The 27,837-nt window shown below is 40.7% G+C and overlaps 2 protein-coding genes, 1 long non-coding RNA gene and 1 pseudogene across 4 annotated transcripts; 3 read left to right on the top strand and 1 right to left on the bottom strand.

The window, feature by feature from the left end:
• Positions 1–139: 139 nt before the first annotated feature.
• Positions 140–2,519, top strand: LOC6504577 (transcription factor glial cells missing). Its single transcript, XM_001964862.3, has 2 exons — positions 140–998; positions 1,062–2,519. The coding sequence occupies exons 1-2, from the start codon at positions 613–615 to the stop codon at positions 2,170–2,172; spliced, it is 1,497 nt and encodes a 498-aa protein (XP_001964898.1). The 5' UTR covers positions 140–612; the 3' UTR covers positions 2,173–2,519.
• A 1,385-nt stretch (positions 2,520–3,904) lies between these two features.
• LOC6504588 lies at positions 3,905–4,801 on the top strand. The gene is made up of 2 exons (XM_001964861.3): positions 3,905–4,064; positions 4,119–4,801. The coding sequence occupies exon 2, from the start codon at positions 4,132–4,134 to the stop codon at positions 4,699–4,701; it is 570 nt and encodes a 189-aa protein (XP_001964897.1). The 5' UTR covers positions 3,905–4,064; positions 4,119–4,131; the 3' UTR covers positions 4,702–4,801.
• A 4,890-nt stretch (positions 4,802–9,691) lies between these two features.
• Positions 9,692–11,448, bottom strand: LOC26514623 (annotated as a pseudogene).
• Positions 11,449–12,925: 1,477 nt separating this feature from the next.
• Positions 12,926–14,847, top strand: LOC6504610. Of its 2 annotated transcripts, none has more exons than XR_006507418.1 (3): positions 12,926–13,175; positions 13,650–14,065; positions 14,132–14,847. It is a non-coding gene; the product is annotated as an uncharacterized LOC6504610 (long non-coding RNA). The 2 variants fall into 2 exon arrangements; XR_001408431.3 differs by having other exon boundaries at positions 12,929–13,175; positions 13,647–14,065.
• Positions 14,848–27,837: the final 12,990 nt, after the last annotated feature.

Genomic DNA, 27,837 nt, shown 5'->3' with positions numbered 1-27,837 from the left:
GCAGGGGACATGCATATGGTTTATTCTTTGCCCGAAAGTGCCCTGCCCTCTCCCCACCCCGACCCTCGGGTTAATATCGTACAATTATTCAGTGGAGCGCGTGCTGCAACCGCAGGTGCTAGAGCAGAGCAGCACCACAGCCAGTTCCTGTTCCCGTTACCGTTCTCATTCTCATTCTCCTCGCCGTAGCTCCACTTCCACTTCCAAGTTCATTTCCATTTCCAGCTCCCATCTCACATTTCTCCCGGGTGCTGGAGCCACCAATCAAACCGGCTCGTGCTCGAAACTCTCTCTCTCTCGGCTTCCAGTTTGAAGTACGGATAAGTTGGATAAAACGAACACTCACTCACGCGAGCAGGGACTGGAAGTCAGCCAATGGCATGAAACTACCCCGGTTTAACCCCGGCTCTGTGCGGCTTCGGCTGATAGCAACTTAACTGATCTGCGCACAGCGGGACCAGTTAGTCAGCCTTGCGCAGTCGAAGCGAACGGACGCGTCGCTCTTCGAGAAAAAAACGAAAATAGAACGAGTCTTGGAAAGAAAGTTACCAGAAAAAAACACATAGAACTTCTAAACCGCGAGTGTCATAAATAAATAAATAATTAAAAAAAATGGTGTTGACCGGTATGACAATGCCAATGCCAGTGCCCCTGCCAGTGCCCAGTCCTCCGGCCACCAAGTCCCGGGTGACCATCGACTGGGACATCAACGACGCTAAGATGCCGACGGTGGGGGAGTTCGACGACTTCAGCGACTGGGCCAATGGACACTGCCGCCTGATATACTCCGCCCACAGCGACGAGGCCAGGAAGCACGCCAGTGGCTGGGCCATGCGGAACACCAACAACCACAACGTCAACATCCTGAAGAAGAGCTGCCTGGGCGTCCTCCTCTGCAGTGCCAAGTGCAAGCTGCCCAACGGCGCCAGTGTCCACCTGAGACCCGCCATTTGCGACAAGGCCAGGAGGAAGCAACAGGGCAAACAGTGCCCCAATAGGTGGGTTCTCCAAATAGAAATCTATTCCGGAACATAAACTAACTTTTTAACTTTAATTTATAGAAACTGCAACGGACGCTTGGAGATCCAACCCTGCCGTGGACATTGCGGCTACCCAGTCACCCACTTCTGGCGACGAGACGGCAATGGCATCTACTTCCAGGCCAAGGGCACTCACGATCACCCCAGGCCCGAGGCCAAAGGATCCACGGAGGCCAGACGGCTCCTATCCGGTGGAAGACGCGTGCGCAGCTTGGCCGTGATGCTGGCCCGGGAGTCGGCCCTCAGCGACAAACTGAGCAGCTTGAGACCCACCAAGCGCCAGGCCAAGACCCAGCTGATCCAGGAGGGCGGCAAACGCAAGCGGATGAGTGGCCAGGAGATCAGCCACAGTAGCCAGGATATGATGGGAATGCCAGCCTGCCTGCCGGTCACATCCACACCCACAACACAGAACGGAAACTTCAATCAGAGCCAAAGCACCTACAGCTCGACAGGATCAGCGGGAGCGAGTCAGTGGAACGGGGAGATCTACTACGGACAGGAGGGCCAGACCGGATACCCCAACGGACTGTACGGCTATGACATGCTGCACTCGCCGCTCTCCTCGCACAGTTCCACGGGCAGCTACTACACGGAGAACCAGCCCCAGCAGATGGCGCCACAACAGCAACAGCAACTGTCCCCGCAGCAACACCAGCAGCTATCCTCCAGCTTCGAGCAGCCCATCGCCTCCGGCTTCCAGTGCGGCATGCCCCTGTACGAGAGCTGTGACGACACTTCCAGTCTGACCAGCAGCTCGGGCTACAGCTCCGAGGACTACAGCTATTTCAACGGAGGATATCTGCCCAACGCCCTGGACGTGAGCAGCGGCAACCAGAGCCACCACCCCAGCCAGGACAGCAGTAGCTTCTATACCACCAGCTCGGAGATCTTCAGCGTGTTCGAGTCCACCCTCAATGGAGGAGGAGCCACTGCAGTGGATCTTCTGTACGACGAAGCTGCCACGTACCAGCAGTCGGGGCAGACCAACTTCCTGCCCCTCGCCAGCTACCAGCCGGAGCAGCAGGATCAGCTGCAAAACGCTGACTACTACTACAGCAACTCGGGAGTGGACAACGTGTGGAACATCCAGATGGACCCGACCTACCCCCCAGCCCCAGTCTACTGCTAGGACTGCAGTCGGGGACCTGGTCCACAGATCTCTGGCTCTCAATCGCCAATCGCCAAGAAGCCACTCAAGCGATCCACTCAAGCGTTGTTCTAGTCCCTAGTTGGTTTCCATTATGTTCCCATTGCTTGTTGGTTCTACTATTATGTAAGAGATATTGAATTGTATGTTTCTAGTTCGTACTCCGGTACTTGTTTCCCAGCTACTCCAAAGTTTTAGTGAAAGTAAGAGCAAAACCTGTATCTGTAATCCTTAATCTTAAATCTGTAAGAGTCTAGCCCACTAAGCCGCATTGCCCACCTATTTATGAACATTTTTGTGTAGTAATAAACGATTTTTGAGAAAACGAAGTCAATGGCTGCCTTTGAATTGCTCAGTTATGTGTTTCGGACTTTCAAATGGGCAGGGAAAAGACTTGAGAATCGGATTCCACCCGGGGGGTCGTGATCAGACTAACCCTGCTCCTTCAAGCGTAAGTATTGATGAAAGGAAAGCATAATTGTAGGGATATTGAAGTCTGGGAACCTCTGGACTCCTTGGGAAGAACGACATGTAACTTTACGCAACAATGGATATGCCTTTATTCTGAGCAACAATAAAGGGCCTGTTAAAAATTAACATTTCTCAAAAAAAGAGAGAGAAAAGAGAATGATAGTTTAATTGTAAAATCTGAACTATCCACCCAGTAATCCCTGACATTTTTATCCCATTTTTTAATAGTTCCCTCAACGCCTGCCTGGTTAATAAAATTGGAGTTTTAAAAAAAAGTATTCAAGGGCAATCAAAGGGTCGATTAAGGGCTTAGCTCCTGTCAAAGGCCTCTCAAAGTTTTTTTTTCTATTTTTGAGTTTTTTTTCTAAACCGATTATAAATAATTAAAATAAAAAAGGTCGATTGCCGGGAAGGGTTCAGGACCAGCCAGCCAGGAGTACTCGCACTCGACCCTAATGGGGGTTTGAGATCGACCATAAACAAAACGCCCATTAGTTGTCATGTCGCTGGGAAAGTGTGCCGCTGGCGCGTGCGTCCTTCAAGGATATTCGCGCACCTAAAATGAGGAATGACTTTGTTTCAAACTGCCACTATTTGCATATATAATTCGAGGGCAGTCAGTGTCTACCCTCGCCGAAAATGAAAACATTTAAAATGTTTTGATTTCGTTTATGGTAATTTCCAGCCATAAATCACATAAGAACGTGTGCTTCCTGTCGCACCAGCCTCCTGCCTCCTGCCTCCTGCCAGATCCTGCGACGCTATTTGTCCTTGCTGTTTGATTAGCCCTCAACCCTCGCATCCTTGCATCCTCGCATGCAAATGAGAACACTTTGGAGTCGCTGACTCTGCTGCTCATTTGGTGTTATCCTTGCTGGCTTGGGTGCCGGGCCAGGTCGAGGGAGAGGGTGATCTTTGTTGGCAAAAGGCATTATGCAAATTAGCTGAAGCTGATCCTATTGTTGCCGGTGTAATTCAATATGCGCGTGAATGAAGGGTTTTCATCCTTTGAGGTTTGGGTTCAGCAAATTGCAAATTCGCAAATTCGCAATTCAGCAAACTAATTTCAAATTCATGCAAATATTATACGGTCTCAATTAGTTGATGTACATTTTCGCACTCTAATGAAGATATCTTCGTTTGGGAGAGAGTTTCATAGTTTTTATGCAAATAATTTAGAAAATGTAAAATTTCTCAATCTATTTACCCTTGCCACAGGATATTTTGAAAACCAAGAAAATGTTAAACCAAGAAGGCTATTGACTTAACCTGCCAATAGCCCCATCTTTTTCAGCTCATATCATATTCGTATTCCGAACGTAGAACATCGATAGACTTTTTTAGGAAATTTATATCGGGTTTTTATACAATATTGTGCAGCAGTTGAGAGGAACCTATATTCCGTAATAAAATTTTCTTCAAATTTTTAGCCATTAATTGATAAATTTCTTCCTCAGACGCGCCGTCGGTATGTCTCCCCGTTGGAATCACAACAAAGATCAGTCGCCGCGATCCAATCGCTCATCCTCAAACCTCCATCGCGGAGTCTCGACCCGTTCCCGGTCCATACGCCGCCGTCCACTCTACCAGGGTGTACTGGGCGTGCGGGCCCAGCGGTCCGGTAGTAGACGGCTCTACACCGTTCGTGAGATTCAGATCTTGGGCCGAGTCCTGTCTGCCGATCAAGAGTCTGAATTGCCCGATCTGTCTCTGCTGGCCTCCAGAACAATGAATGCGAACGAGCCTCCGATCTACATAGACGTCATGGCGGGTGGCGATGTGGAGCTCCGTGACGAGGAATACTTCTACATGCAGCCAATTCTGTTCATCGAGGACGCTATTGGCGAGGAAACCTTCGCCATCGACCAGGACCTCGGCTTCCTTCCCACTTCTGATGAAGATCCCGATGGTAACGATGACCCCAATGGCGGCTTTGGTTCCGATGCCAACAATGATTCCAATGGTAGCGATGAGTCCAATGCCGCCGATGAAACTGGCCAGGAATGGGATTCCGAGGGAGACCCCCCCACCGAAAAGTGAGGGTTCTTAGTTGTTTAGGGTTCATTTTTTATAGTTCTCTCACAAACTACAAAATTGTTCAAAAAAATTTTAAATAAATTCTTGTGTTGAAAAGTGTTAATTCGCGAGTAATCCATTTAAACACTACGAGGTACAGTACTACAGTAACTATGCTCTTGCTAGTGACCTTTGGGCTCAAAAGTTCAGGACATTTAGTGCGTCGATCGGCCAATCCTGCTACCAGCATTTGAAGGATAGCACTTTCAGTTGACAGACATCGACGAACTCGAGTGTGACTTTTGTGACTCTTGGCACATCAACCTCGGATCAGTGGAGAAATCAAAACCACAGCTGCCGCTGCGGGGAAAAACGATTAACTATTTATTTAATGTGTTACATAGTTCGGGCCACAAAGGCGTGTTGCCACAATAAAGTGCACGACAATGTGGCGAAATCGCATCCGAAACTATTTAGGAGTGGCCACTTCAAAGGACAAAAGGAGTCCAATGCGCCTCGCAGCAAATGAGGCGCGCTTAATGCGACATCAATGAGTCCTGCTGGATCCTCGATCCTCTCGATCCACAGATCCCTGATCCGAGGAAACGACCTGAAAAATGCCTCTGACATGCGTGTCCCGCAAATTGTGCGGCCTGTTTATTGCCCGACAAGCAGCGGGGTGGGTCAGCGTGGAAAAACGCCCGCAAACAATGCCAAGGTTCTTATTGTTTATTAAAACAATTTGGTGTCTTGACACAAGCGAACTGTCAACTACTATCCGAAAAGCATTAAAAACTTAAGTATTAAATTTATTTTTAATTTTTGGGTTCAAACAAGAAAGGAAAGCTTACTTCAGTCGGCTGGAGCCGAAGGGCAGCTAATATAATTATATATATATCGGATCGTATAAAGTTGGCCGATCCCAATGAGAATTTCACCATCAAATCAATTTTCTAATAAAAAAGTTGGAAACAGCCCCAAGTATCTTTAAAAATAGGAAGGTTGTGCCATTTCCGATCGTTCAGTTATATGGCAGCTGTAGGATATAGTCGTCCGATCCTTAAGAAATTTTGCAGATAAGATATTTTGGCCAAATATAACATGTGTGGAATGTCCCAACCCTTTAACTTAAAAAACACCAAAATTTTTCGCCCTTTTCGATCAATCAATTATATGGAACCTATAGAATATAGTCGACCGATCCCGGCCGTTCCGACTATATACTGCCTTCAGAAGAAAGAAGGATGTGTGCAAAGTTTCAACTCGATAGCTTGAAAACTTAGACCCGAGACTAGTTTCAACTCGATAGCTTGAAAACTTAGACCCGAGACTAGTTTGCGTAGAAACAGACAGACGGACATGCTTATATCGACTCAGGAGGTGATTCTGATTAAGAATATATTCTCTTTATAGGGTCGGAGATGTGTCCTTCACTTCCTTGCACACTTTTGACCAAAATTATAATACCCTCTGCAAGGGTATAAAAAACTATCTCAAGCGCCACCTGGGTTTGGAACTGTTTTTATCACGACATTTTATTGTCTCATTTTCTCAACTGCGACCTCAAAAGCCTGGTCACACTGCGAAATATTGTGCCAAAAACCTGCGCGGGCGCCATCTAGGGGGGACGAAGGAAAATGTTACGTTCGGCACACGGTTGCCATTTTTGGTACAAATGTACCAAAACTGGTACATTTTTTATGCGTTGGTACATTGGATCACTTTTTTTCATTTTGGTACATTTTCAATATGCCTGGTCTAGTTTTTCTTTCAAAAAATTTTATGTTCACACATATTATTTTAACAAATGGCTCTGTTCCACCAAGCACAAATTTTGTATCAGTAAGGTCCATGACTACGTAAACAGTTATAAATTTTGAAATACATAAAATCTTTCGAGAACTTGAATTTGAAAAATATATTGTTTAAACCGTTTTTGAAGATTATACATAGTGATGGATAGGTTTTTTTTTATACGCTATATACTATACTACTACTATAATTTGAAGTAAAAAATGAAACGTGAAATAATAAAAGATCATTTTAAAAAAAACTTTAAGAAATTTTAGTTTTAAAAAATACCGAGAAAAATTTGTGGTACATTTTTGCTCAAATTGGTACATTTTTTCAAAATTTTGGTACAAAAAATTTTTTTGGAATGGCAACCGTGGTTCGGCACACTAATTTCACAGTGGGACCAAAATGCCAAAACTAAGCAATTTGCCACTGTGCGCAACAAGTCCAATTGCCGCATAGTTTTTTTTAGCGTCGAAAGATAAATTAAAAAATAAAAATAAAAATGATTGCTTCAGCGCAGTGCTTTATTTTTCTGAAAATAAAAGAAAAAAAATGATGAAATGAAATGAAATTTCAAGTGTTGTTGCTTGAAAAGAAGATTGAAAGGTAGGTGTCGCTTACTGAACATGCTGGCGCCACCTAGTTTTCACCTCTGAGGAAATAACTTGAATTAACCGCCACCTGGTGTTGAGAACGCGCAATAATTTAAAAAACCTGGCCACACTTTTTTTATATCTTTTCGGCCGAACGCCGTCCATTTGCAACACTTTTTTTCAAATTTCCAACACTTTTTTTTCAAATTTCCGTTTTTTTTTCAAATTTCCAACACTTTTTTTTTATAAATTTCCATTTTGCAACGTGAAAAATGCCGGGAAATCTGTGGTCAAGCGGCGCCAGATGAGAACGATGCCTCCAAAAGATGATAATCACCGTGGAACGTAACGGTCCCGGCCGGGCCTCCGCGGTTATAGGAGACAACGGGGACGGGCGGTACGCGAGTCAAGCAAGGAGCAAGGGGAAAGGATCAAGGATCCGCAGCAAAACTGAGGCCCAAGAGGTATCCTGCGCCCACAAGTAAAACCACGCAGGGACAGCGGGGATCGGGGATCAAGGAGAGCGAGCGGTCTCCGTTTTGAGAACGTGAACCTATCACTGATCACTGAGCCGAAGATATTCCGAGGGCTATTTCCACATGTTCCACTCCGCCAACTTGCGCTTCTTCAATAACGTTGCCTATGTAATAAAGACGCAGGAGGAGCTCACCGAATCTATGACAGCCATTGTGGACATTGTTTTCCGCATCGGATAATACTGGAAATACGGATGTACGGATTGCCACAAGTCCAACAAATACAATAAAAACGCGTTTCTTCCTTCGGTGGGCATTGTGATGGGCAGCCAGAAGAAGTCGCCCGCCTCCTCGGACGAAATGCGGCAGTTGGAGCAAAAGAACTGCATGTGCAAAACTCCCGGAACCTGTTAAGCATTCCCACCCTACTTCCTACTGGAAAGTGCTCCGTCGATCCGGCCAATAATATTTATTTATAGGGAGGAGTGATGGGCATGAATTAAATAAGTGTAGTATGGTGTTGGATCTGCTCCACAACAAATGAACCAAACAAATTTGCAAGAAGTTGCCCGTCTGTTGGCAGATGTATTTAGGTGGTCAGGTGCAGAAGCAGAAGCAGCAGCAGCAGCAGCACCATCAGCACCATCACCACCACCACCACCACCCCCACCACCAACCCCAGCAGCTTCAAGCCGAACCTCGACCCCGAACCTTCATAGGAAAAACTGCAAAGGGGAACCACGTTCGATTGCAGTGGAGAAAATGGAAAAAAATTCGTACCAAATATATTCCATAAAGAATATAGAAAAAAATGGATGGAATTAAGAGAGAAGGATAATATAAATGAAGACGGAACGTTTTCCGAGGTTCAATTTTAAATTCCTTGTTTGTAAGTTGAAAGGATATAAAGGAATCTACAATCTTAAAATAATATATATATTTTTTGTTATCCAATTTTAGATGCCGCCGCCACTACAGCCGCAGATCATGCACTCGCAGCATTTCTCTCCAGTGTGGCTCCGCTCGTGGACCTTGCAGGCGTGCGACTTCCCGAATGTCTTTCCGCAGTACTGGCAGGCGAAGTCCTTCCGCTTCTCATGCACAGAAAACCATTTTAAATAAAATGGACGCTTTCTTCTAGTCCTGTCTCGCAATTAAATGCCAACGCCTTGTGCCAAAGTCAAACAAAAACAAGAAAGGAAAGCTAACTTCGGGCGGAGCCGAAGTTGATATACCCTTGCAGTTCAGTCGCAGTCCGCTAGGTGGCGCCACGCATCTTATTTTATTAGATATATAGCGGATCGTATATAGTGGGCCGATCCTTATGAAAATTGACAGATCAGATTGTTTTTCCCAAAATAGAATCTGTACCAAATCCCATCTTTCTAACTAAAAAAACACCAAAGTTATGCCAATTTCGATCGTTCTATGACAGCTATAGGATATAGTCGGCCGATCCTTATGAAATTTTGTACACAAGATATTTTGGTCAAATATAACATGTGTGGAAAGTCCCAACTCTCTAACTTAATAAACACCAAAGTTATGGCATTTCCGATCAATCAGTTATATGGCAGCTATAGGATATAGGCGACCGATCCCGGCCGTTCCGACTTATATACTTCTTGCAAAGGAAAGAAGGATGTGTGCAAAGTTTCAACTCGATAGCTCTAAAACTGAGAGACTAGTTTGCGTAGAAACGGACAGACGGACATGCTCATATCGACTCAGGAGGTGATCCTGATCAAGAATATATATACTTTATAGGGTCGGAGATGTCTCCTTCACTGCGTTGCACACTTTTGACCAAAATTATAATACCCTCTGCAAGGGTATAATGAGCTCTTTGGCCCGGGGGGGGAAAAATGGTCAAGAAATGGGAGATACAATTTGTTTACTTTCGAGGGTTAGCTGCGATTTATTCTCATTAGGGTGGCCATCTATTAGAACATGGTCTGGCATAATGCGTGCAGTTGAGCTCCCTCCTCGTTTTTTGTCTCGTCCATAAATTATGCCAATGACGGCCATAAATTAAAAGGCATTTAATTTATTATATTTTTAAAATTTTTTACAATTTGTTCATTCTGGGAATCACCTTTAAAGAGTTATAAAGAAAATAAACTCCTGAAAATAAATGAAATAAAAGAGTTACAGAACAAGAGTAACAAGAATATAACATTTAATACTGATTAATATCTGCAACAAAAAAGGGATGTTAGATTAAAATGTAAAAAAAATAAACACTGTTATGGGCACCTGTAGTAATTGGCTTTAAAAGGTCCCGCCTTGTTCAGGCCCATAAACTTGGCCTGCTCATCCGTGAGCTCTGTGAGATGAGCTTCAAAAGTGGATAGATGCAGACTTGCCACGTACTCATCTAGTAAAGAGTAAAGTTTGAAATAAGTGATTTAGTTTATAAAATATCTTATATACTTACCCATTTTCTTTGGCAGCAAGTAGACATCCGATTTGTACCTTCCTGGCGCCGAGTATAATTCAATTAGGGCCAGGGCCTGAGTGGAGGAGGCCACGGAGACGACGAACGAGGAAATTGTGGAGCAAGAGAGATTCACCAGCCTGTCTTCGGCCAGAAGGATAATCATCCTGCCGTCGGGTCAGATGATGTGGTCAACCTGGGAGCGAACTCGTTCCCAAGTCAATTCCGGCGTATGCAGGCTGCTCTGTAAGGCAAATAAGATTTGAAAGGATATTCAGTACATTCAAAAACAGCTCATTACTTACCACATCGATCTCGGAGCAGGAATATTGCAAAGTATGCATCCATTTTTCATGCGATTCATGTGATCCCGGGTGACTACATTCTTGTTTCCGGTGGCTGTGACTACCACATCCACCGTCCGAATGACTTCGTTTAGCCGCACCACCCGGAATCCGTCCATGGCTGCTTGAAGGGCACAGATGGGATCCACTTCTGTGATGTTAACGATGCAGCCCTGGCCCTTAAGTGACTGGGCACATCCCTCGCCCACATCGCCGTAGCCACAAATCACCACCTGCTTGCCGCCAAACATGATGTCCGTAGTGCGTTTCAAACTATAAATTAAGAAATTAAACCAAAAAGTAAAAAAATAAATAAAAAACTCTCTCACCTGTCCAGTATGGAGTCGCGGCATGTGTAGAACGTATCAAACTTGTTTTTGGTGACCGAGTCGTTGACATTGATGGCCGGAACGGTGAGCTTCCCTCCCTTGGAGAGCATATAGAGACGATGAACCCCCGTCACGCTCTCCTCCACAATGCCTCGGATGCCTTTAAAGTAGTCTGGATACTTCTTCAGCATCAGATGCGTGGCATCGCCGCCATCATCCAAAATAAGATTCGGGGTCCAGCCCTCCATGTGTATGCACTTGTCCAGGCACCACCAGAACTCCTCCTCGGTTTCGCCTCGCCAGGCAAAGATCGGAATGCCCGCCTCGGCCAAGGCGGCTGCCACGGCATTCTGGGTGGAATATATGTTGCATGCCGCCCAGCGAACGGTGGCGCCCAACTGGACCAGGGTCTCGATCAGCATCGCCGACTGAGCGTTCACATGGATACAGCCGACGATGTGGGCTCCCTTCAGGGGCTTCTCATCCTTTGCCCTTTTCCGGAGGGTCATAATGCCCGGCATCTCGGATTCCGCAATTTCAATCTCACGTCGGCCAAAAGTAGTCTTCGATATGCTTTTTACGCAAAAATCTGTTCCGCCGGCGGAATTGCGTTGATGGTTGTCCTTTGGCGAGATTTCCTCTTCATCGGAACTTCCGGTGAAACAGGCTAAAAAGGTCAAAATGGTTAGTGTTACTGAAAAGATTAAAAAATTAAAAATACTTACTGGAGCTAAAGGAGCAAGTGGAGACATCGGAGAACCGCCGAGCTTCGATGCTAGACTTCTTCACAGCAGTCTAATAAAAATGGAAAACATTTCATTAAGTTCTAGATAATATAGTTTTGTTTACACAAACACGTTCGTTTTTATCGCAATTAAGCAAACAATGTCTTTAATGATTTTAATTGGAAATGAAATTGTAAATATGAACAAGAGTAAAATGGAAACATTATGTATATAGAATAATTACAATCCATGTATCATCGTACCCATGGCTTGTGTTTTGTTTCCTTTTTTATCTTTATTTATTTTTTTTTTTTCATTTCACTATTGGACAATTACAATTTTAAACTGCAACTCGTTATTGAATTTGTCGCTTGATTATGGTATATTTCCTTTTAGATTTTCGCAATATGACTTATTTATTGGCTTACTAGTGGGTGTACCTAGTACCCGCACATCTATGTATAAATTAATAAGATGTTGTGCGGTGATGATTCGCCGCCGACAATTTCTATTCCGCCACGGATTGTTCCTGGAGATGTAAGATTGGGGCAACAGGCCCTTTGATGTCTTCTAGCCGGCTGGCCGTAGAATATCCAGTTAGGAAAATTAGGTTGGAGGGATGACTGTCCCTCTTTATCTGCTGGCCTAGAGACTCAGTCAGATTTGTAATAATAAATGCTTTACGACGGATCGTCGGAGTTTCAGTATGAGAGCGATGGCTCTTTATTTCATAATTGTCAAAACAGAACTGAACTTAAGAACTAACAAAAGTGAGACTCATAGCGGCCACTCCAATGGGCAGTGCTTGCCGGCTATGCACGAGCTTCCGGCCAGACGCTGGGTCAGCAATTTGGCCGGAGCGAGCTGTCGGACGATCGGTCGTTGCCGTCGCCCGGTTGACTTAGTTAACTTATATATGTATGGATATTGTATGCATCTGAGTGGAGGAGGCGGAGGAGGATGAGAGAATGTTATGAGAAAATTTTGCGTATGCCAAATGTGATCTATATCTCCCTCTATCGCGAAGCAAATCATATTTTCAAGATTAATAAAGGTAAGGAGGGAATTATTATTATTATTTTTTTTAATTTTTTATTTATTTCGCTTTTTTTTGGTAATTTTCCATTTTCTCTAGATAGTATATTGGGGGGTTAGTCTATGATTAAGTATCTATCTATGTATGTATGTTATCCAACCCCTAGCTTAACTAATCTAATACAATATATAAACATAATTTTAAATCGCAGAAGCCTCTGCTGGATGAGTCATATCCTGTTTGTCAATCTTCCCCTCATTAGTGTCTGACACCAAGCAATTATCCCAGACTAAACATCCAGCTCTAACTGTAATCATATTTCTGAAACTTTTCCACGGTCTGAGCCAGACTAATAAACAAGTGAACCGGCTCGCCGCCGACAGTCCGAATTTGATATATCTTCCGATCTTATCAGTTTTCACCAATGAGTAGACTATTGCATCAGCCAATTGTCCGTTCTCTTAATGTCTCTTTGGACAATGGTTTAGATTTACAAATAGCCCTTTTTGAGGTTTCTCTCTTAAGCCGAGGTTTGATGGTAAACCGATAAGATCAGCAAAGGCAGTCTTGTCTTGACTGAGTCTTGAATCGGGATCGCACTAAACTCTAATATAATATAATCGTGGAGTAAAAAGTGGGCTTAAAGTTAAAAGTCGATTAAAGTGAAAGTTTGTTAAAATATAAGAAATAAAATAAAAATTATTTTTTTAAAAAAATAAACTTCGGAACGAATTTAATTTGCATACAAAACTAAGAAAACTGTAAGTATTATTGAACGAATTTTTTATAAGTTATTAATTTTCAATTAATAACATGATGCCGGTGCCGGTATCGATAGTGTCGCTTCGGTCACTGATACACTTTGCGACTTTTGCGACGAAAAAAATAAATAAATAAAATAAAAATAAGAAATAATAAAAAAATAATAAAAGAATAGGCTATATAATAAAAATAAATAATAAAAGAATAAGAATGAAAGCTAATATTTATTAATAATAATTAATTCGTACTTACAATGTGTACGAACATTATTCGAACTTCTGAAAAACTCCACTTTTCTCGAATTAAAGAAGTTTTTTTCGATTTATAAAAAAAAATTGGCAACGCGTGGGGCTCCCGGGGCCCGGCGACCACGGCGTGGCACATACTCTTATGTGTAACGTGTCCACTATAACCGTTCTATTATTTTATCATATAATTTTTCATCATTTATTATTTTTTTTTTCCTCGAGGAGGAGGATGCCACTCAAAAGCACCTGAAGGAGGCCTTCGTTCTATACGATTGCGAGGGCAGCGGTTACATCACCACCTCCACCCTCAAAGAAATCATCGCCGCCCTGGACGACAAGCTCTCCTCCAGCGATTGCTGAGATCGATACGTTCCACAGCCTGCGCAATCACTCCTTCCTGAACAATACGCCGATTACGGAGCTGATCTACGTGAAACCCAAGCTGCTGATAGCAGACGATCGGGTGGTGATCTGCGGCTCGGCGAACATCAATGATCGCTCTATGATTGGGAAGCGAGACTCCGAAATTGCGGCCATAATCATGGACGAGGAGTTCGAGGACGGTCGCATGAACGGGAGAAGGAATCCGAGCGGAGTGTTTGCCGGTCGCCTCCGGAAATATCTTTTCAAGGAGCGTCTTGGTAAATAGTTACTGTCGACTACATAAAACATTTCTTGCGTAACATTTGGTATTCCCCTTTTCACAGGCCTTTTGGAAGGAGAAGGATCCAGTCGCTCCGACTTGGACATCAGCGACCCATTCTGCGACGACTTCTGGGACGGTACCTGGCGTCGGATCTCCAAATATATAGGCGCATACAAATTAAATTCGTTCCGAAGTTTATTTAAAAAAAAAAAAATAATTTTTATTTTATTTCTTATATTTTAACAAACTTTCACTTAAATCGACTTTTAACGTTAAACCCACTTTTTACTCCACGATTATATTATATTAGAGTTTAGTGCGATCCCGATTCAAGACTTAGTCAAGACAAGACCGCCTTTGCTGATCTTATCGGTTTACCATCAAACCTCGGCTTAAGAGAGAAACCTCAAAAAGGGCTATTTGTAAATCTAAACCATTGTCCAAAGAGACATTAACAGGATATGACTCATCCAGCAGAGGCTTCTGCGATTTAAAATTATGTTTATATATTGTATTAGATTAGTTAAGCTAGGGGTTGGATAACACTCCCCCTTCTAAGTTGAAGCGTCCCGATTCAAAAGACGGTGCAGAGATGGAGTTTAAATGAGCCGTTAATTCTGCCACGATATTTTCTTCTTGGTTTTCTATGTCTGGCAGATTATTTCCTTGAAAAATATTTTTAAGCCGTGGTTTTATGGTGACATAAATTTTTCTTATTTTTGAAATTGATAACCAAATTAAATATGTTGAAGTTAGTGTTATTACAATCAGTGTTAATGGTATTCTTGTCTTTTTAATTTGAATAAATGGGTTCAGTGTATTTATATTATCAAACGATAGCTCCGAATTGTTTGAAATTATATATTCGGATATTTTATAATTATTATAATTGTGGGCGGTAATGTAATTTAATATCTTATTTTCTATATTCGTATATGATATATTATTAATTACTGTGGTGCTATTGAACGTTATTAGATATGATCCTTGCAAGTAAGAATCATTTACAATATTATTTCCATTTATTAATATAGCACCTTCTTGAATTATGTCTATATTTTTATTCTTTTCTCTTATTTTATTACATAATGATTTTTCACCGTTTAGAAGACGAGTGAAACGTGATTTTTCTTGGCTTAATATACAATAATTATTGAATAGTTCATTCTTAAAATTATCTACTTCGTAATATGTATTCTCGCATTTAGCAACTTGATTACTTAAAATTAATTTTCCGTCATTATGGGAAATTGCTCTGGCGTAATATATGTCGCTTCTATTTTTAATAATTGGATACTTTATATAGACTATAAATAATTCTTTATGCACAGCAATTTTAAATTCTGAAATGTCCATTAAGTCTGTAATAACTACAGGTCTTAATTCATGTTTATATATTTCCTCAATATCATCATTGTTTAGAATTTTGGTATTAAATACATCAATCTTTGCTAAAGTTATTGTGTCTATTAAATTTTGTAAATCATAAGTAATCAAGTGTAAACGATGTTTTCTTAAAGGTAATTCCTGACTTGTAAAAACTGAATTTAAATTATATGAGAGTGTTTTTATTTCCTCAAACAATTTGGAATTTATAATTTGCTGTTTGTTATTATTTTCAATAAGATCGTTAATTTTGTTTTCTATTGTCACAACATCATCATGGTCCGGGGTGCCAGCTAACCATTTTAACACAGTTCCTAATTCGTTAATACCCCTTTTAGTTCTTGATGGGAGTAATTGTGATAAAATTAATTTAATAGTTTTTAAATTATATGAAACTAGCAGTACCCTGCCACGTTTCGCTGTGGCATATTGTTGTTGCACGCATAAAAAATAAGTCAAACAAAAAAGAATAATTTTCAAATTAATTAAATTCTGTAATACTTGTGGGTATACAATATTCTTTGTTTCTCCTCCTTAATCATTCATTATTATTTCTGTATTTTAGTACATAGGTTGCTCTTCACTTAAGCACCTTGTGATACACGACATTTTTTGTTTTATTATCAGGCGCAAAAACAAACAACGCAGATGGTCTTCCGACCCGAGAACATGCCACGTATAATTGACCATGGGAAAAACATGAATGTTCTAGATTTAAACCACAAACTTTTAAGGATTGGCCTTGTGATTTGTTGATTGTCATGGCAAATGCAAGACGTATCGGAAATTGAAGTCTTTTAAATTCAAACGGCATATCGGTTGGGATCATCGGGATCCTCGGAATGAGAACTTCCTCACCTTTGAATTTTCCTATCATTATCGTAGCGTAAATTACATTGTTCATCAATTTACTAACCACCAAACGCGTACCGTTGCACAGTTTTCGTTGGTTTATGTTTCGAAGCATGATTACTACGGAGCCAACCTTTAGGCGTAAATTGTGCGGTGGTAAGCCAGGCACGTCCAAAGAGTTTAAAAATTCAATTGGATAGTTGGTGGCTTCATCTTCATTTGTGACGCAGTCAATAGATTTGAATGAATGCATTGTTCCAATGATCTTATTTTGAATTATGTAGTTCAGGTCATCTACATCTTTATTCTTAGCCGCTAAAATTGCTCGCTCACTCAACCATTCATTATTTTTGTAGTTAGAAATAATATTTGGAAATACATTGTTGATAAGTTCGTCTTTTGATGAGACAAAATTACAGAAATTATTTGGAAATGATATTAAACCGCTCGATTCTATCTACAAAATAAAAACCAGATTCTTTAACTACATTCTATGTAAGTACAAAAATAAATACCTTAAATGTCGGATTAAAACCTCCTTCTTCGATAATGTCTGCCCCAAATGACGTCATTTGGAAACAACTATTGTATTTTCGAGTATTTGCAAGAAAGTGGCGTGATTCTTGTGTTTCGCCGCAAAGCAATGAATACAATGGCTCTTGTGGCGGAGTCAACACTGGCAATTTCACTTTACCATTAACGCAGCATAATCCAGGCGTTTCTCCGGAAAACTTTAATGCACCACAATACTCGCAAACAACGTCCATTTGCCCAATGCAAACGCTAGGATGCAAGCTGTAATCATTGCTGCAATCGTATCGAAACGCAGCTCGATTCAAATCAGCTAAATATCTGCGTCGCAAATTGAAATCTATTTGAGAAGCACGAAGTCGAGCCATACTATTGCGGCGCTGTTCACGTGCAATTTCTCGTTCTTCTTCAGTCCTTTCATATGCAATATTTTGTATTGTTCTTGCATTACGGCTTTGTCGGGAAAGATTCGACCGTCTTGGTCGCGGCATTATTAATTAAACTTCACTTCACTTCAATCCACTTGTTAATTATTTATTTAATAGAAATAGTTTTAATATTGATTTCAGCGCAACACAATCTTTTTGGTTCGTTGTTAAATTTGAGAGCCTGACTATGAATTTGACTTCGTTTGTAACTGACATTTTGACATTTGACATTTTCTTCTTAGCTGTCTGCCTAAATAAAAAAGTATGGGCCAGGGAGGAAAGGGAGGAACGCTGTCGAACGGGACAAAAAGTATCCTATGTCCTTCTCCTGGCTCTAAGCTACCTCCCTACCAATTTTCACTCAAATCTGTTCTTCCGTTCTTGATTTATAAGTTGTGTAACATAAAACACGATGTTCTTTTATATATATAGATTTCCCAATATAATTTCTCATTGTTAGTATTTTTTATATGGTTGTACTCTGTCTCAATAATTTCTTTATAAAAACTAATGTTGGTGACATGGAATAACTCAGCATAAGAGTCATAGGTTAGGACATCTTTACTGTCGTTGTAAAGGAAGAAGTCATGATTTGAATAGTTTATAATTTCGGACGTTGTTGATACTTAATCAGAAATAGGTGTAGTGCGAGAATCATTGTCACCTGTAAGTTAGAAAAAAGGATTTTTTAAAACTTAATATTATCTTTATGAATTATTCTATTTCTGTTGTTTATTATTACTTTATTTTTTTGATCTTCTTTAACTACTTGTTTTTTGTATCTAGGATTTAACTTATTTCTTTCCCCATATTTTTTCTCGTATATTATCTCTCCTACATTATATGTTTTTTCTTTTTTGTCTTTATTATAGGAACTCAGCATATTAGTTTGAGCCTGTTGTAGTTTTATTGGAATATTGTTATGATTTATTTTATTATATAAAATGTCAGACGGTTTTTCATTAGTCACCGAGTGAATACTTTGATTATATTTTTGAGCAGCTCTTATAATTATTTCTGAATAATCTGTAAGATTATATTCGTCTTTGATGCACCTAGCAATTTCTGTAAGTGTTGAATGTACTCTTTCAATTTGCCCATTCGAAGTGCTGTGCCTTGGATCAGCGAAATGTATTACTAGACCACTTCTACTTATGAATGATCTGAATTGTGCTGATGTGAAACTTGGTTCATTGTCCGTCATAACTATCTTTGCTAACGGATAATGTTGTAAGAGTTCTAAAACTTTATTCTCAATATTAGATTTATTTTCAATTTCTTTTACTGTTAATAACTTTGAGTATGCGTCGATGCAAGTGAGGAAAATTTTTTTATCTGCGTAAAATATATCGATACGAAGATTTTCGCCTTCATTAACTGGTATAGGTGGTTCGCCTATTGGTATTTCTATGGGATGTCTATTATATTTTTTCTGGTTGCAAATTGTACAGTTTTTTATATATTCCTTGAGTTTTATAAATAATTGTGGCCAATAATACAATCTATTTATTTGTTTGTAATTTTCTTCTAAACCTCTGTGAGCGCGGCAATGAGTCTCTTCAATAATTATGGCTTTATCCTCATCGTTCTCTACGTCTTGGACAAAAATTTTTGTAAAAAGAAATTTGTTTACAAAGTTATCTTTTAAAGGTTTTTGTATAATATATAAATCTTCTAGTGTGCAATGGAGGCCTACAGTTACATTTGGTTGAAGAAACAGATCAAGAGATGACAGATGTAAGACTCAAAATGCATAAACCTCCTCCAATTTTCATCGAAAACGTGTCAGACGTACTCCTCATGGAAAAAGAAATAGAAAGTGTCATTGGTCCAGACAGCTTTAGGATTAAATTTGGCAGGAACAACAAGGTAAAAGTCAATACTGGCAACCCGGACGCTTATCGTAGCCTTGTGCGTTTGCTAAAGGAGAAAAATGCAACGCACTTTACTTATCAGCTTAAAGAAGACAAAGCGTACCGCGTGATAGTACGACACTTGTCTAAGCTTCAAACAGTGCGGACACTTAGCGTGTATAACCCACGTCCTCGAAAAGTGCGTTCCCAAAAGAATGAGGGAACAATCGAAGAAACTATCCCCAACCACTTCTTTTTCATTGATCTAGCCCGCAGGGATAACAACAAAGAGGCGCTGAAAATTAAAACTATTGGACGACAACAGGTATTGGTGGAAATACCAAAGAAAAAAATGGACAGCATCCTTTGCCATAGATGTCAAGGTTTTGGACATACCTAAAATTACTGCCTACGTCCGTATACATGCGGCAAGTGTGCTCAGGATCATCCCATCGCACTTTGCAACAAGTCAGCAGACGATCAACTCGCCTGCATTAATTGTGGAAAAAATCATGCAGCTTTCTCTAGAGAGTGCCAAGTTTATAAAGCGATTTCGGAAAAACGGAAGCCGAAAATCAATATTCCAGCTAATTTTCGACGCTCGAATGATTATAGAGAGAATCAATTTGTTCCCGCGTCTGTTGTACGTGGAAATCTTTCCTATGCAGATACTCTTCGCTCAGGCTTACAAATAGTAAACCCGCCAAGGCCATTGACTGTCTCAGACTCACATGTACCCAATACATCAAATAGCAAGCTTGAAGCAGCCATAGAAGCCCTCGCAGCAAAGGTGGATACTCTCCAAGCCATGTTTAAAGAGCTGCAAGACACTAACCAGTTCCTTAGGCAACTATGCTTAAAATTTATTAACTCTAAAGTATGAACCTCCACAATCTAAGCCTTGGATTATGGAATGCTCGTGGAATTGCTACGCATACGGAAGAATTGAAACAATTCCTTCAAGAACACAATCTCGACCTAATACTAATCACCGAGACATGGCTTCAACCCAATAGACAAATCTTTATACCCGGCTACAACCTTCATAAAGCGGATCACCCTAGCAATAATCCTAGAGGAGTGCAGCGATCCTAGTAAAGCAGGAACTCTCATACTTCCAACATGAGCCAATTCGACTGGATAAGATCCAAATGGCCACCATTCAAGTCACAACTAACAAAGGTGAACTAAAAGTTTCTGCGTTATACCTACCTCCCAACATCCCATGGACTACAGAGGACTTCGAAGAATTATTGAACGACTTAAGAGACTCTTTTTTAATTGGAGGAGATTTTAATGCAAAAAATAGGTCCTGGGGTAATTTTAGAGCAGATACGAGAGGCTCCTGCCTTTTGAAAGCTGTCCAGAATTTCCCTACGCAAATCCTAGCGACCGGCCATCCAACACATTACCCATATGCGCAAAGCTTCACTCCAAGTGCCATTGATTTCTTTCTTTTTAATGGTATCCGTTCCAATGAGCTGAGTATTAAAATAGAATATCAACTCTCCTCGGACCATCTTCCTCTAATAGTCAAATATAACTCTACGGCGAAGACGAGAACCCCCACAAGACGGTTACTCCCACCTGGAACTAATTTAGAAGTTTTTCGAAAAGATCTGGAGGAAAAATTGGATCTCAATCTAGAAATTCAATCGCCGAGTGACATAGAGGATGCAAACGCCATCTTCCTAAATAAAATCCACTCTGCTGCCCTTGTTGCCACTCCAACAAAACTCTACTTAAAACCGACTACCGGAATCCAATCTCCCACCTACGATTGTTACCTTGCTAATACTCAAGAGAAGGCTACGAAGACAATTTTGTCGAACTAGGGACCCCGTCGTCAACAGAATATATCGGAGGATTTCCAATCGGTTGGCAAAACTACTGAATCTGCACAAGCAAAAGCAGACCGATCTCTTACTGGAAGACATGTCAACGGATGCTTCATCAAACCACTCTCTATGGAAGATAGCGAGTAAATTTAAAAAACAGGTGTCCGCAAAATTTCTTATCAGGAGAGATGATGGTTCTTGTGCTAGATCACCAATTGAGCGCGCGGAAGCGTTTGCAGACAACCTTCAAAATCGATTTCAGAAGTTTGAGTTTTCTTCAGCCGCCACTAGAAATGACGTACAGGAAGGAATAGATCAGCCCGGACAAATGTGCCGTCCAATACAAGCCATCACTGTAGAGGAAGTGTCGACCCACATTAAGTCGCTAAAACCAAAGAAAGCGCCAGGGGATGACGGAATAGATAACTATAAATTGAAAGCGCTACCCTTCAAAGCTGTCTTATTTTTGGTACTTAATTTTAATGCCGTGTTGAGGCTAAAATACTTTCCGAAACAATGGAAAAAGGCAAGAATCTGTATGATCCTTAAAACTGGTAAAAGTCCAAATAACTTAGACTCATATAGACCTATCAGCCTATTACCTTCTGTAGCAAAATTATTCGAACGGTGTCTTGCTTCTCGGATACTGAATATCAGGGAAATCCAGAACAGCATACCTCCCTTTCAGTTTGGATTTCGCAAATCTCACGGAAATCTCATTAATTGTTCCCTCGTGGCGTTATGGGCTGCAAGTATACGGAATTGCAGCAAAATCAAACATGGATTAAATTCGAATTATGCAAGCCAAAACACTGCGTGCCCCATGGTACATGCGCACCTCGAACTTAGAGAAGGACCTGATGGTACCCAAAGTAGGCGACGAACTAAACGAGCAGCAGATCTCCCAAGCAGACATATGTAAATAGAAACTTATTTTAGTTGTTTTATAGTAACAGAATAATTAATACAAATAAAAGTATGAAATATGAAAAAAAAAAAAAAACTTAATCCTCCTTCAGATTTGCAGATTTTGGATCGGATCCTTAAGCTGGAATCTGTAAGCAGTGCAATTCCAAGGTGGCAGTTTGGCTTCCGAAAGGGTCATGGTACACCTGAACAGCTACATCGTGTGGTTGTCTTTATGGACATAAAACAAACTGTTCGTCCGTAGAGCGTTATGCGGCAACTACGTCAAACTTGAACTCACGGGAGTAACGGTAGGTCCCGGAGTCGTAGTCAAAGGCCGTAATAGTCTTGACTAACTTTACCTGGATTCTGCAAGGGACTGCTCGGGTTGGCCAGACGCTTGCGGTGATCAGGCTGGAGTATATGTGCTTGAAGTCCTGGGGTGGTTTTTCTCAAGTACCGGTGGTATGGTGGTTCGGCTGATTCCTTATCGGCCGGTCCTACTGGCGGTCCGTTTCACGGGAGCAACACTCGAAGTAGGTTAGATAGCGCGGGGTCTGCTGGTGGTCCGTTTCACGGGAGCAACACTCGAGCTAGACTGGTATGCCGCGGGGTTTCCTCGTGGTCCGTTTCACGGGAGCAACACTTGGAGTAGTTAGGTAACGCGGGGTCTACTGGCGGTCCGTTTCACGGGAGCAACACTCAAAGTAGACTGGTATGCCGCGGGATCAACTCGTGGTCCGTTTCACGGGAGCAACACGCGAAGTAATGAGGTGACGCGGGGTCTACTTGTGGTCCGTTTCACGGGAGCAACACTAGAAGTAGACTGGTATGCCGCGGATTCTTCTTGTGAACCGTTTTACACAGGATCACTCGAAGTAGGTTGATTTTAAGTGCCGTGGTTCAAACACTGAGCAACGAGACGATTGACTCTGATTTCGGAACTATCTTTATTTCAGAAGAACAACTCTTATATAAGATGCTAAATTAAAAGGTCAATGTTATGGACGTGCTAAAACTAATGTTAATGCCAGGGTCACCCACCTCTGAGACTGCTGACTCAGATTGTTTGTTCATGCACTGCTTTCGCATTTCTGCCAAGCTGGCTGATTTTTACTTGCATCGGTCAGTCGGTCAATCTTCCCGCTGATATGCTGATTCTGCTTTTGGCGCCGTCTACTAGTGCTGGGTTACTAGGTTGGATATAGTTTTATGCTTATTACTAATTGTTTATAGGTGGGAAAATCGGTTAGTGGGTTTGTATATTGCGATTGGCGATTGGATCAAATTACTAAGAGTGCACATAGGGTAGTAGGTCTTGGCACTAGGTGCCAACACAAACTTTTGACAGAGTATGGCATGACGGTCTGTTATGCAAACTAAAGACAATTCTGGCGCCAAAACTTTTCCTTTTAATTAAAAGCTTTCTTTCGGAGAGGAAATTTAGTGTTGTCGTCGACGGTGAAACTTCTTCAAAACGACCATCTCAGACGCCTGGGGCTGTACCCAGGTTGATGATGAAAACATCCTCATTGCTACGTATTCAGATGACACAGCCGTGCTTGTTCGTAATTCATGCATTGATACTGCAACTTAAGGTCTACAGGAATATGTTTCCCGATTTGAAAAATGGACCACAGATTGGAATATTGGTATCAATTGCAGCAAATGTGCTTGTGTCACATTTACAACAAAGACCAAAATCTGTCCTGGAATTTCTATGCTTGGTTCTGCATTACGCCATGAGAACACATACAAGTACCTTGGGGTGACTTTAGACAGAGAGCTAAATTTTCAAAAGCGCACAACCATCCTGAAACAGACGGTACTTTCGAAAGCAGCAAAGATGTCCTGGATTCTGTCGCCAAGAAACAAACTATCATTGTCCAACAATATATAAATCTATTTTGAGCCCCATCTGGAAATATGCATTACAAGTTTATGGAATAACAGCGAAAACAATCATGAATAAAATAAGAGTGGCCTAAAGTAAGGTGATAAGGAAAATGTGTAATGCCCCTTCGTACATGAGGACGAGGGTCATTGAAAAGAACCTCAAGATCCCTAAAGTGGGAGACGTTTGCAGGATACATGCTGAAAACTACCTCAAACGCCTTGGTAATCACCCCCAACGCCCTGGCAAAAAGATTGCTTCGTCGTCCCAGAATTAGAAGGCTAAAAAGATTCCACCCGCATGACCTACCATTGCGTTGCATATAAAAGTTCCTAATAATAATTAATAAATTAAAATTCAAATAATATCATCTGTAATATAACATAACACAAATTTCTAAATTCTCGTAATAAATCTACCTTACATCTATTTACAACCTGCTGAAGCTGCTACATAGGCAGCAGTATACTTGTTAATTTTGAATAAATATAAATTTTTTACAAAAAAAAAAAAAAAGAATGCTTTATATACCCTCGCAGTTAGGTAGCAGCTTATATTATTATATATATTTTGGATCGTATATAGTTGGCCGATCCTTGAGCAAATTTCTCCATCGTATCAAGTTTTTAATAAAAATTTTGTAAACAGCCTCAAGCATCTTTTAAACTAGCAAAGTTATGGCATTTCCGATCAATCAGATATATGGCAGCTTTAGGATATAGTAGGCCGATCCTTATGAAATTTTGTACATAAGATATTTTGGCCAAATACACCATGTATCAAAAATCCCAACCCTAACTTAAAAAACAACAAAGTTATGGCATTTCCGATCAATCAGTTATATGGCAGCTATATAGGATATAGTCGGCCATCCCTGACGTTCCGACTTATAGACTGCCGCCTGCAAGAAATAAAGCATGTTTGCAAAGTTCAGAAGAAGAATTATTCACCCGCACGAACTAAGGTGCGGCCCACTGTACGCATGAAAAGTGGCGGGATTATTTTGCCCAAAATGAAATCTGTTCCAAGTCCCATATCCCAAGTCCCAAGTCCCTAACTTAAAACATTAAGGGGGCATGCGCACTTGTAAATTTCAAAAAATCGAATTTTTTTTTTTGCATTTTCTTAAAGTATATACATTTAGAAATGTGTCCACAAAATTTTGAAATGATCCGGTGAAAATTCAGTGAGATACACATGTTTAAAGGTTGGAGCGAGGGGACCTCAGTTTACCTGTGAAGTTACAAAAGAGTAAGTAGAGTGCCCATTCTGTCAGCTTTTCTACCGGAACATTTTTCATATTTTCTATATATTTTTTGATATTTATTTTAAATAAATATGGTATTCCGTTACAAAGTTTCGCGAGACCTTAGAGCAAAGGAGAATGTTCGAAAATCGCGTGATAGGAAGCGGAAAAACGTTAATAATCCAAAAACTGCCGAAAGTGAAGAAATATCATTCAGTTCTTCCGCGAAAAAATTGAAAGCTAACCAAGATTTGATTGTACCCGAGGACAGCAGTGTTGAATACAGAATTTTAAATTTTATTACGGTATTTGGGGCTATTTCAAATCTGGTTAAGTGCAAAGTGTGCGACAGCAAAGTGAAATTTCAAACTGCGTGCACGCGCGGGTTGGGATTCAAGATTGTGGTGTCATGTAATTCATGTGCTTATCAATATATTCCATCTTCTCCTTTCATTGCACATTCCTATGAAATCAACCGTCGCTTTATGTTCACAATGCGAGTTCTCGGGATAGGTTTAGCTGGTGCTCAAAAATTTTGCGGGCTAATGGATATGCCGAGCTTTCTTACGAGCAATACGTACACTGCAATTTTGAAACGCATTTATGAAAATATGAAAACGGCGGGTGGTGTGATATTTCAAAAATCGGTGAAGGAGGAAATTGAAAAATCAGCGGAATCGTCTGGAGAGATTGCTAATGAAGTGCCGAAATTAACTGTATCTGGAGACGGATCATGGCGAAAGCGTGGATATACATCTTTATTTGGAGTTTCATCGATCATAGGCTACTACTCCGGTAAAGTGCTGGATCTTGTAGTAAAAAGTGGTATTTGTAAGATGTGTGAAGTTTGGAAGGGCAAACTGGAAGATGCAGAATTCGATGAGTGGTTTGAAACACACAAGGATAATTGCAGTGCCAATCATGAAGGTTCAGCCGGAAAAATGGAAGTGGATGCAGTCGTTGAGATGTTCAAGCGCTCAGAAGACAATTATAAAGTTATTTATAACAATTACATTGGTGATGGTGACTCGAAAACTTACACTGGGATTGTGAACGCTAATCCGTATGGTTCCTTACCGGTTATAAAAAAAGAGTGTGTAGGACATGTTCAAAAACGTATGGGTGCTCGACTTCGCGCATTGGTAAAAAAATGTAAAAATCTTGGTGGCAAAGGAAAACTGACTGGCAAACTCATTGATAAATTAACCGTTTATTATGGTCTCGCAATTCGTCGACACTGCGATTCTGTAAATAATATGAAAAAGGCCATATGGGCCACGTATTATCATTATAGTTCAACTGATAAGAAGCCGCAACAATGTCCAGTCGGTTCAGATTCTTGGTGTAGTTATCAACGAGCCAAGGCAAATAACGTATCTTACACACATGATTACATGCCACTTTCAAAAGAGGTTTTAGATGCAATAAAACCAATCTATACTGATCTCAGTAAAGATGCTTTGCTCGAGAGATGTATTGGTGGATTTAATCAAAATAACAATGAAAGTTTTAACCAACTCATTTGGAAAATTTGTCCAAAAATAATGACAAGTGGAGCACTTCCAGTTCATTTAGCATCGTACATATCAGCTGGACTATTCAACGAAGGTACACATTCCTTACTGTACTTTTTACATGCTATTGGAGTCAGTTGTGGTCGTAATGCACATGCGTATGCAGCTAAATGTGACGAAGCTCGGATTTCACAGGCAGAGATGCGCGCGGCGGCCTGTACTCGCGAGGGAAGAATGCTCCGCAGACAACAGCAAATCGACATTTTTGAAGCAGCTTCATCTGCCGAACAACTATTATATGGCCCCGGAATAGATGACTCCATTTGGTAAGAAAAAAAATAATTTTATCTTTATGTAAAAGTGACTTGAAACTTTAAACACGTTTTTCTCAAAACTACGTTTTCAAAGTCGGTGACCACTCTTACTCGAAAACTAGTGACCCGATTGTCTTGAAATTTAGCATGCTCTTTTATTACATAATAATCTAGTACTTAATCGAAGAATTTTTTTTATGCAAAACTTTTTTTTTTACAGCTGAAAAACTACCGATTTTTTTGACGAAAAACGATTTTTCAACTTTGAAAGGTCGCTATTTTGTCAAATATATATTTTTTTTAATATCCTTCGATTAAGTACTAGATTTACTTTTAATAAATGTAAATCCGTTTCATTTTTTGATTTCAGACTATCCAGTTTTTCACAGTGTTGGTCACCGCAACTCGCCTTTTTCGGATGGACCTCACTTCGACGGGGCATAACTTTGAAACCCCTAAATATTTTCTACTTTTTTTTTTCAAATTTAAGTTAAAATAATGTACTTTCACATAATAAAACGATATTTCAAAAAAATTCAATAGTTTACGAGAAAAAAATTCGGAAAAAATGCCTATTTTTTGGCCCTCCAAGTGCGCATGCCCCCTTAAATTTATGACGATTCTGATCGTTCTATGACAGCTAGTTTTTAACGTGGAATTCGTGGCGTGGAAATTAAAAAAAATGGTACTTCCATTTCATCGATTAATGAGAAATTACTAGAAAAAAAGCAAGAGCCTGTTTCCTGGTTTTCCTTCTTTGTTACAATTCACTCCTTCAACACTGTGGGAAGCCCACCTTTGAAACTTTTTAAATCACTCACAAATTGCATTTTAGCGATTGCGTTTTTTGAATTCACAAATCAAATTGGCGTGTTACCAACAGTGATGGAACTTTAGATAATCAGTGTTGCATTGCGATTAAGGAAGTGAAAAGCGTTGCCTTTTTTTTTTTAAATCGAAAAAGAATCGCGATAAATTTGCAAAGTCCACATATTATTATTTATT

The sequence above is a fragment of the Drosophila ananassae genome, chromosome 3R (genome assembly GCF_017639315.1).
Source record: "Drosophila ananassae strain 14024-0371.13 chromosome 3R, ASM1763931v2, whole genome shotgun sequence".
In the NCBI taxonomy this organism is placed as follows: Eukaryota; Metazoa; Arthropoda; class Insecta; order Diptera; family Drosophilidae; genus Drosophila; species Drosophila ananassae.
Note: the sequence above shows the minus strand (reverse complement) of the source record. Positions and strands in the feature narration are given on the sequence as shown.

Bases quoted from the DNA above. Each gene is read 5' to 3' on its own strand.
- LOC6504588 (XM_001964861.3), top strand. From the start codon at position 4,132: ATGTCTCCCCGTTGGAATCACAACAAAGATCAGTCGCCGCGATCCAAT.
- LOC6504577 (XM_001964862.3), top strand. From the start codon at position 613: ATGGTGTTGACCGGTATGACAATGCCAATGCCAGTGCCCCTGCCAGTG. The intron at 999-1,061 runs GTGGGTTCTCCA...TTTAATTTATAG, and splicing joins GGCAAACAGTGCCCCAATAG to AAACTGCAACGGACGCTTGG.